At 36.7% G+C, this 11124-nt stretch overlaps 1 protein-coding gene across 1 annotated transcript; it reads right to left on the reverse strand.

Annotated features, from left to right (window-relative positions):
* Nucleotides 1-2250: 2250 nt before the first annotated feature.
* LOC148097870 (macrophage mannose receptor 1) lies at nucleotides 2251-10251 on the reverse strand. The gene is made up of 5 exons (XM_087830271.1): nucleotides 10194-10251; nucleotides 9449-9811; nucleotides 8588-8893; nucleotides 7874-8203; nucleotides 2251-2363 (listed from the first exon to the last, which is right to left on the reverse strand). Exons 1-5 carry the CDS (start codon nucleotides 10249-10251, stop codon nucleotides 2251-2253), a joined length of 1170 nt encoding a protein of 389 aa, XP_087686397.1.
* Nucleotides 10252-11124: the final 873 nt, after the last annotated feature.

An 11124-nucleotide genomic window follows, 5' to 3' on the forward strand; every position in this document is an offset into this window, starting at 1 on the left:
TTTTTTTTTTACTTACTAAAAAATGATGAACAATTTATTTTCTCAAAAAAGATTCATACTAACAGTGCTTTCATGTATATTGTGTGTTGTGTCATAGCGTACGGTGTCTTCTGCAACTACTTTAACCTACTTTGACCTGAGCTGAGCACTTTACAGTAGTTTCTTGCTATAAGAACAAAAAGAGGGAACTTAACATTCACATATGTCAACAGAACCCCACCACTTTGGCAGTTTTACAAGACTGAATTGAGTTCAAAGTGTCACAGTGTCTTCACTGAAGAAATAAATCCAAATGGGACAACTTATACGTATAGTCATGCATAATCTTTGTCTATTTCAATAAGTCTTACCTTTGCTGTTACCGATGGCATGCCTTCAGAAAGACTCATTTAGTCATCTGTCTCACATGCATGTGACAGAACAGTTACCCTTCTGTTTAAATCAATCTGGTTGTCTACATAGACCTTGTTCTAGTTCTACTTATGCTGCATGAGCCTAAAAAATAAAGCATATTTTTTATGCTTCATGCCAATTGCCAAGTACTGGCCTCTTAATACTGTCAAATCTAGAAGACCAACAACTGCCTGAAAGCAACCTGTGTTGTCAGACTGGGGAATGAAGCTCTTCCTGCTGCTCTGATAATGCCCTGCTCAAGCTGCTCCATCTGCCATAAAAGGAAACAAAGAAGAAGAAAATACAGAGAGTAGGAAGCCATTATTAAAACACCATTTCTCAAAAGGAGGCATATGCTCAAATAAACAAAGACTAATTTGACGAATAACTTTGTTAGTATTTTGTTCATATTTTTTGTACAATATTTATCTATCTGTCTAAAATAAACTGTGCTTTATTTGTCTACTAGTTAACAATATAATAACATATAAGGGTCAGACATATATACTTCATTGATTTACTAGTCCAAGTAAAGCACTAAGTAAATAATGAATGAAGCTAAACAGTAATAAAGCTTAACAGTTTTAAAACTGAGCTACAATGTAATTTGCTCACAGCAACCTATTTCCCAAGCTTAAATGCTCATGCAATTGGACGTGTGATTAAACACAAATATTTGCTTATGTCAAAGCAAAACTAATGAAACTTTAAATGTGTTTGCTCCACAAGTGGCAGATCTGGTTTGATCAAATGTGAAGTCTTTCAAACAGTAAAACATAAAAAAAAGTTTGTTTATTTCTCAATACCACTGACCAAAATTCAACTTTACTAACTTCAGGGGTCACCATGGTAGCAACAAGTGTGTCTTAGCCATGTCCTTCGCCTCTTAGAGCACCCCCCCCCCCCCCTTTTTTTTTTTTTTGTAGCCTTTTCTATTTATAGAGTATCTGTGCTTCTTCTTTATTTTTCTGATGCCATGCTTATGTTCTCAAATTAGCGAAGACATTCTCTTGATTGGCTTGTGTTTTCTATATTTGCATACCTTCAGTCAAGTGTAATGGTCTGACAGCACAACCACATGCTAAAGTAATATAAACACACCAATTATTTCATTAGGTACATCCGTTCAACGGTTTATTTATGCAAATATCTAATCATCCATTCACAAGGCCATCTCTTTATTACTGCAGAGGGCCTACACAAACAAACTCCCCAGTCACCAGATCTCAAGCCAATAGTGCACATTTGGGATGTGGGAAATTTGCACCATGGATGTGTGATGCTCTCATGTCACTACAGACCTAAAGAATGCAAAAATACAAAGGCAGTTCTTAAGACAAAAGACGGGCCAACTGAGAATTAGCAAGGCATACCTGATGTTCCTATATAATAATGAAAATATAATCCACTTTTGGTGAAAGTTTTCATTGTTCTGGTAACTCCAGGAGGAAATGCATGTCACGCTGGGGTGAGGCCAGCAACTTGAACAGAACCGAAGCGCATAAACCCAAAGTGGAGGCAAGGTACCGTTTCAAAACAATTTCTTGGTGAACGTACAATACATGTGAAAAAGATAAATACACAGGGACGTGGCTAACTGTGGCATGGAAACGTGGCCGTGAAACTGTCAGAGTGACAGGACCATAAGGACAACTGGATCTGGGCAGGTAAGTAATGGTCACACTGGGGAGAGAGGAGAGCAGAGTAAGAGCTGGGTTAAAATGGACTACTAGAGAGGGTGAGTATAACAGTCTTTCCAGCTTACTTGCAGGAGGTGGAGGTGAGGTGTTGAGGGGGAGGTGATGTAATTCCTCGGGGTTTGAGAAGGTGAAACGGCTGACCTGGGGTCTGTTGGATCTAAAGTGGTGAGTGGGCAGGAGGGCAGACAGGTGAGGTCTGGAGATATTTCCCAATGAGCGGGTACAAACCGAGATCCAAGAAGTGAGCGGCAGTCAGCACTGGAGAAAGTCCTGGAGCACAAGAAACAACCTAAGTCAACCTATTTGCGAGCAGAAACATGAATGTGCGAGACGGTTACCAACATCAAGTAGCTGACAAACTGCCGTGGAAGAGATGACAGCGCCAAGCCTAAATGCCCTTTGGCCTGATTGTCCCAATTAGCTCCAGATGCGTGAAGCTGTGGTGGCCCTACCAATGGGCAGATCCAAGGATGCTCAGGAAAATTTGCAGCTGCTCACTCAGACCATGACAGTGCTTCCTTTTTTGGTCAACTAAATACAGTTTTTGAGAGTGCTGTATCAAGGGTCTCTTTTTCCTCCACCATAAAGACTGGTACTCTTCCAGCAAAACAGGAACCTTGAGTGGCTAAAATACGGTCACTGGTTGAATTGGATAACAATAATAAAATAAAGGGTAAGCTTTCATATAATGTTAGCCATGTTATCAACAGCACTAAAAATGGCTGTTAGATCATTTTATTATTTCAGCTTTTAGAAAAAACAGGAAGAAAGGCCCTTTGGGGTGTGTAGTTCTTCGGGAAGCTCATCTTAGTTTAGCGACCCCTCAAGCAGTCACTGGAACTGTTTTGTCCCAAAGTGTTTATATTATTAAATGGTACTTTGAAGGGCCATCTGAGATGTGACATTACTATACAACCTTCTGCACCTTTTGCTTTTGCTCTGCATTTTCACATTTTAATGTCAAGAAAATCACACATAAATGCACATGAATGGATATGACAGTGAAGGTGAATACTGGTCAGCTGGGACTAGTTTGAACTTCTCACTGGCCAGAGGTTTAGTGAAGAAACAGACTATGAAGGCCAGCTCCACACACACAGAGATATTAATACAGGCACACACACATATGCCTACCTCTGCATCAGCTCAACTACTATGACCCTTAGGCAGCTCTGATGGCCAATTTCCAATGTAAATTAGTCATCTCTACACTGAACATGTCTGAAATGCCATTACTCATGCAGATATTGTGAAATCAACCATTAGCGACAGAAACCTCATGAAAGGTTGCTAGGGTCTGGACTGGAATACTAATTATGAAAGAGCTTCACTGCTGAAGCAGGGGGCAGGGACTTCAGCAGCCAGTGGTGGCCAACTAGTAATTATAATAAACATCTTGAATCCATTCAAATCATTATACTCGATGCGTGCCTGTTCGGTGTGCACTTTCAGGGTATGCACACATTTAAACCCAGTTGGCGTAAGCATGCATTGTTGAAGCCACCTCCACAGAAAATAATGTTTTTTAAGTCGTTTGTTTAGTTTGGAATGGAAAATGTACAAGAAATGTACGGAAAATAATTTTAAGAGAATTAAGGTGTGTACAGCTATCCGGTCTTCAAGTGATGAAGTGATGAATCCTGCTTCCAAGCCCAAACTACTCTGCGTTTAATAAGGCTTTTGTGTTTTTAACATGTTTTAAAGATTTTTCTCTTGTTCTATTTAATCTCAAAAAGCCCCTAAAAACAGTCAGTAATCACTGTCGGCCTCTCTCGGTTTTTATTACTGCTATTCATTTTAAAGCTCAATATTTAAAACCATATGATGTAACTACAGCCCAGCCCATGCAGCAGTATATTAATGACTAACCTCGTATTGTGGATGGATTATCTCAGTTGTTCTCCTGACTGAAGTTCGGTCTGTTTACAGCATCCTGCCATGTGATTGCATTTGTCCCTAACCATCGGGAATCCTCAAGTTAACTTTTATTGAGTGGAGAAAAGTTAGCATTCATCCTCCAGTTTCAGTGTTTATATTATGCTAACATAGCTGTGTCACTAGCAATCACATAGCACATCATTATATACCAGCTAGCCCAACTTCAGTAACCTTACAAACGTCACTGCTGTTTAGTTGTCTGTCTTCATTTCTGTCTGAAGTATAAGCAGAGCAGTACATTTTAATTTGTTTCAGAAATCCCTCAGTCAGAACATGGTATATTATATTTAGATAGAAACTAGCGAGCTAACTTCCTGCTAACTTCTAACTCCGTTAAATGTCATAAATTCCGTTTCCATGGATGCCTTGATGTCCTGGATGGACCTGGTAGAGGAGGCACACTGATCATTTTATTACAGATGAAAGAATTCAGTTTTTCAACTCTCAGTGATCCTGCAGTGATCGTTTGACTTATGGACCTGCAGCGGAGTTTGGACCCAGACACGGCTAATGATGTAAGACTTAAAGACCGGATAGGATTTGGTTTGTGAGTCTAAGTCTAAAGGGTTTGCGACAGAGAGAGATGTCAAAAATTAATTATATTAAATTAATTAGTGGTTTTGGTGAGGAATGCAATTAAATAACAATGATAATTATATTTTGGCATATAAAATATCACTTTGATTAAAGAGTTTGTGCATATTGGTTGATTAACCATTACAGATACAGAAAAATGCTGTTACTTTAGGGCGGCTTTGGCATAAATGTTATATTGAATAGTTGTCTAATAAATTTATCAAGCACAGTCAATAGTACTAATTAATTAAAAAAAACATATGGCAGTGGAAAATGTCTCAAAAAAATTTACATTATTTATTAAAAAGAAAACACTGAATTGCATGTAAATACAGTTACATGAACATTAAAAAAAATCCTTAATTTAAAATAAAATAACTTATTATTAAGGTTGAGTCTTGTTATACTGTTCATCTATTGCTATACAGTGTTATTACTGGGTTATTACTGATATATTCTGTTATATAAAAAATATTAAAGAAGTACTTTATTTACTGTTTGGTCAGTTAATTGATGAAAGTAAGTCGATTACATGTTAAATAGAATTTTCAAAAAACTAAACAATGACAATTTTGAAATATTTCCTGTAAAGCGAAGATGGCAATAAAATTGAAACACTGCACCACTGGACTGATGACAAATAATAGGGCAGGATGTTTATAAGGAATTTTTTAAATCATTAAGATCCTAATTATTTGCCACAATTATTTGTTGATTTTGCTGGTAAAAACATTTAAACGCTGCTGTCACATTTTCATCCTTTTCCATTACTCTTCATAAATGTATCTTTGCAGACAAGTCTTTGAATGTGTTCATTTTACCTGCAACTTTCCCGGACAGGTGCGTATCTGTCATTTAATGCAGTGTTACTTGTCCAGTACTTTAAACTTCAACCTACAAGCTGCATGGAGCTCGTGTAATTGGCTCATACAGGCATGGGGTTGATTTGCTTTTGCTTTGAATTTTATTGGTGGAGCACACATTTAAAATATCACCAGATTATGTTTGTTTAATTATAGGATGCCTATTGTGTGATTGAGATTAAAATCAAATGATCCCCTAACTGATGTATTGCTTTCAACTCAGTAACTGTTATTGCATGTTAAGTCTGAAGATGGTCAAGATGAAAGCTAGCCAACAGTCCAACAATTACATACTGAAGCCCACCAACCTGTCAACAATATCGCTGCCAACCAGTGCAGGTAATTAGGGCTTCATTTTTGTATGTGAGCACTTAATAGTGGGAGTTCAGACCTGCGATTATAGGACGTAATGGGTTGGCTAGTTGCTACGGAGTTGTCTGGCATTTATGCTAAATATGTCCACTCATCTCTTGTGTCACGAGGAGCCCCAGGCTCACACCATGACGTTAATAGTCAGGCCCCACTGCTCGTCTCTCCTCCCCTCCCTCCATCTGCTCCTCTTTTTCTCCCTCCCTTCCTATGGCTCTCCCTTTCATTTTTTCACTTTGTTTTACTTACTTTCTCATTTGTCGTGTCTTTTTGCCTTTGGACAAACTGCATGAAAAATGCTTTAGAAAACACCAGAACTGAGACTTTTTACTCAAGCTTTGAGCACATGGAAAAATGTTGTCTCAGTCTTTCTTTGTATTTATGGCATTTTATTTGTTAGCATAGTGTTTATGTTAGGGGTGGGTTACTTATGCTTTACATTGTAAACGATGAAGTACATTTTCCAGACCTATTCTAGTGTCCGTCCTCTTTTGTTGGATGCTTTCTTTAGTGTCCGCCACAGTGGCCCATCTGCCTCCATCTTACCCTATCCCTAACATCCTCCTCTGTTACACCAACTCTCTTTGTATTCTCCTTCACTACATCCATAAATCTTGTCTGTTGTTTTCCTCTTTTCATTCTGTCTTCCACCTCCATATTCAGTATCATTTTTCCAGTGTCTTCACTATCCCTCTTCTGCACATGTCCACAACATCTCAGCCTTGCTTCTCTAACTTTATCCCCTGCACGCTCGACCTCAACTGTCCCTCTGATCACTCCCAGCTAAAGTCTTAGCATCTCTCAGACCTCTTCTAGTTCAGCCCATTAGGCGTGCTACTGTCCATATAGACAGAGCATTAGAACTTTAACATTGCAATGATTAATACTAATACTAATGACATTAAGTGTTGAAGGAATTTTAGTTCAATTTCAATTATGTTTATTTTCTCTTCTTTTTGACTCTACATTATGTGTGTGTTTGTGTGCTTTTTGTTTTCTTTTATTTATTTTGAGTCGGTTGGTTTGAGCACAACATTACGACTTTGCTATGAAGTGCTAAATTAATTTTATTTGCATTAACATCCAGTAATCATGATTAAGAAACTTTTACTTCAATAATATGAAATTGACAAATTACTAATGTTAAGTTATTAAAAACAAAGACTAAAACATGATTAAGTAAATATGTTAAGAAAAAAACACAATGAATTTCCCAGTTAGGACTCTAAATAAAAACAAACAAAAAAATAAAACACTCAGTTTTTATTATCTGTGGGACATATTAATCGGTGCATCAGTTAGCATAAGTTACAATTTTATTCTTCAGTGAGTTCAATTATTGGAGTAAAAATATTTCTGCCATTTATGTTAAAATAACAAATCATGTGGAGTTAAATTTACAGAAGCATTTTCTTGTTTTACTTTGGACAGGGCTCACATGAAAGAATGAAATTCTCCAAGAATCTCAATGCACACAACAAACGTTATAAAAAAAAATGCCCTGTCTATATGAAATGCCACTCAGTATATGACTTTCATAACTTAAAAACGTTGCCATCAAAACTATTCACTTACGAAACATGGTTTAATGTGGCATATTATTTTGCAAATGTAAACACTAATCACCCCCCGTCCCTAAAAAACACCCCAAAAAACAAACAAACAACAAAAACCAAAACACAGCAAGCCTTAATAATCATTTCTAACATTTCATCTTTTCTCTTCTGTAAAACTATTGTTTTTTCTAATAATTGAGATTTATTGCTACAAACATAGTCATTAATGTTTTATATATCTTATACTACATCATAAAGTATCATAATCTTAGATTACTTACTAACAACCTGAACAAGTAAAAACATCTATTGAGGAACTAAGCACAAATGAGCTCTTAGGATGTGTTAAATTTAAACTCCCTGATCACCCCCACATTGTTTCTACATGGTAATCCAGTCTATCAGTAAGAATTGATGTCTATGAACTATTTTTTGTTCATAAATACAATCTCCTCCTCACAGAGAAAATGATGCTCACGCCAACAATCTTCATCACTCCACTGCCCAAGGGCGCTTGTCTTTTCAATGACACCACAGTGGTTGGACATGGGCATCGCTGGTATTTTGCCATTCTTCCACTTGCTGTAGCCCACTGTTCTGTCTTTCCAAATCCAGAACCCAAAGAGAGTACTCTGCCTGAGACCAATCCAGAATGGACCTTCAACCTCAGTGTGATTTAGCCATTGTTCAACAGCCTTCTGATCTTCCTCATCCTCAATCCACAGCAGGCCGTTGTGGTTGTGCTCACAGTAGTCAAGGGCTCCTTCCCAAGTAGATTCTGTTTTGATAACTTTAATTCTCATGTTGCCTTAAAACCACGCAAAAAAATATAAGTAAGATAATATAAGTTCAGTCACATCATGAATATTCTGCATGCAAACCTTCTATGCCAAAATAACTACTACTCTTATGTTGCAAATAATACTTAGTAGGACAAACTGAATCTATCCAAGTCAATTATTTATATAAATGTGTTAATACAATGGTATAAAAAACCGAATAGAATTGTGTAATTAGGCAACACTAGAGCTAATCAGTTCAGACTGAATTGGTGACTGGCTAGGTTTTGTTTTAAAGACTCCTCCTATAGTTACTTTAACTTAAAATATTCATATTTCACAGCAAGATTATCGCTAATAGCTCCTGTCATAGTTACTGTCAAATTAGTTTGTTGAAATAAATAGTTACTTACCTTTAGTGCAAAATATTCCATCTTCATTGACACACCCCACTTTATTCAGATTATTCAAATCAAAGCTAGCACACTCGTCATTATTTTTAGTCTCCGCCCAGTTTCTGTATGTAGAGCAACTTCCATCTGCCCATGTCCAGTGATCGTGTTGAAGCCCAATCCAAAAGGTTTTGTTTTTTCCTTTTTCAGACACGTCATTGTTTTGGGTCTCATTACTGATGCTCACTAAATCAGTGTAATGTCTTCTACAGTACTGCAGTGCCTGGCACCAGTCCTTTTCCTCTTCAATCAATATATAATTATGATCTGCAAACAAAAAAGAAGCACAACATTTATTTTGTTTTATTTTTTGTCATTCATTTAATTAATTAAAATAATAACTGCAATTTCATCACAAGTTTTAAGGTGGTTCTGGCTTAAAGCAAACCCAGGCTATGTTTAAACTGCATACTCAAGTGACTCAAATCAGACAAAACCTAAATGGAATATGTCTCTGATAAGGTGTGCTGTCAGAGTAGTCACATGCTAATTCATATATTTTGGTTTGTACAAAAAACATTGTGCCTGTCATCATTCAGGGAAACACCTTACATGGTTTTGATATGATTGTTGTACTGAGTATGCAGATTAACATTTTGGGACCTCATCACTGTTCACAATTAATTGCTTACAAAGGCATGAGTGGAAAATGTACACAAAAACAATGTATCTGACAAAAAGAAGAAGAAGAAGGCCTTGAATATGAATGCAGCTGTGCTGTGTTGCAAACATTTAAGAGGCATCTAACAAAGTGTTTTTTTTTAGAAGTAGGAAAAAAGGGAAATCACCAAAATGCAAGCAAATATCACTTGCTTGATTTACCTTTGTAGCACATGAAAGGCTTCCTGTCCGAACACTTGAAAGCTTTCCATGTTCTGTTTGTCATAGCTTCACAGATTTGGTCATCACCAATACTAGTTACTTGTGAGTTATTGAATGCAAATGAGTTTCCATCTGACCAAGTGGTGATACGGCTTTGATTCTTACGCAGCCCTGACCAAAACGTGTTTCCAGACACATTCTTTAAAAGAGCACCTAAGTCCTCTTGATCATACACAGTTACCAATGAACTGTCGTTGCTTTCACATGCTTTCAGTGAATCCATCCAGTTCATTCTGTCTTCTTCACCTTCACTGGAAAACGAAACCCTTCGCAGATGACTTCCAACTGTAAAGTCAAAAAGTCCTATAAAAATGAAAACAGAACAGGATCATATTTTTCATTTGCCCAACAAATATAATGATAGAAATAACAAACATTATGAACAGCATGACTGTTAAATTAAGTAATTTAGGTTCAAAATATGACAAATATATTTCCCAGCTATAAAATAATAATAATAACCTTTGCCTATTAAATCTCTAAGGAATATTTCATTAATTTACAAACTGTTACATGTAAAATAAGAGCAATGACACATCACATTCAGGGAAAAACATTAAAAGTGGCTTTCTTTTAATAGAAATATTTGAAGATTGAAAATTCATCTTTTATGTCCACAAAACACACACACACACACACACACACAACATGCAAGCCAAATCAAGACCACGATGGGGAAACCTACCTAATGACAGCACCAACAACACAGAGGTCATCATCAGCACGGTTAGGGATTGGCTCATATTGTAAAATGACTGGCTTAGAAAAAAAGCACAAAGATCATTAAAAAAACAAAGTGGAGTCCAAGTCAAAGGGCAATTATTCTCTGTGGCTCAAGAATTAATAAAAGTTTGATTCCCTGATTATTTACAATAACTTATCCGTAGCCAGACTTTGTTCAGACTTTGTTTGTTCAATAAATTAATCCAAACTGCATAAAGTCTCTTACCTGCTTCGGTCAGAGGCCCACTGCAGTCAGTGTTTTGTGTTAGGAACTCACTGGGTTCATATTTAAGAGTGATGGAAGGTAGCTGAATGTGTACATAGGAAAAACAGTGACGCCTAGAGATTAATAGTTAACCAAAGCCTGTCCTGTGGGGCTGAATGGCAGTCACAATTGTTATAGAAATATTATCTTTCCTTATATCAATCTTAACAAGTCCTGAAAACAAGAAACACAAAACTGATATATTTTAACAGTAGAAGACAGACTATTCCTGGATTGTTATAGTCATTCAATACTTGTTAGTTATTGATAAACCCCTTCAATATTGTAACTAATTACAATATTAAATCATTATCTGTGCTACAGCTACACCTTACTCTGAATTGGATTTATACAATAATCTATACAAACCCATCATAATATGGGCCTTTGATCATTACTAGCTATCTTTAACCACATCTGAGCTGCTTCATTCTATCTAAATGCGTAACTCACATTTTTCCATCTTAGCTTTGATTCAGCCACAAAGTCAAACTCCTCACATTAAGAATCTCTTTATTAAGAGTGTCCTATAGGTCCAGGAAAGCAGCATTAACCTAGATTTTCCTAACTCCTGCTTGAGTTTGAACCTGGGACCTCATAGTTATAATTCAACAGTGCTAAGCATTGA

Source organism: Neolamprologus brichardi, chromosome 17 (genome assembly GCF_056152115.1).
Source record: "Neolamprologus brichardi isolate AB-2024 chromosome 17, ASM5615211v1, whole genome shotgun sequence".
NCBI classification, from domain to species: Eukaryota; Metazoa; Chordata; class Actinopteri; order Cichliformes; family Cichlidae; genus Neolamprologus; species Neolamprologus brichardi.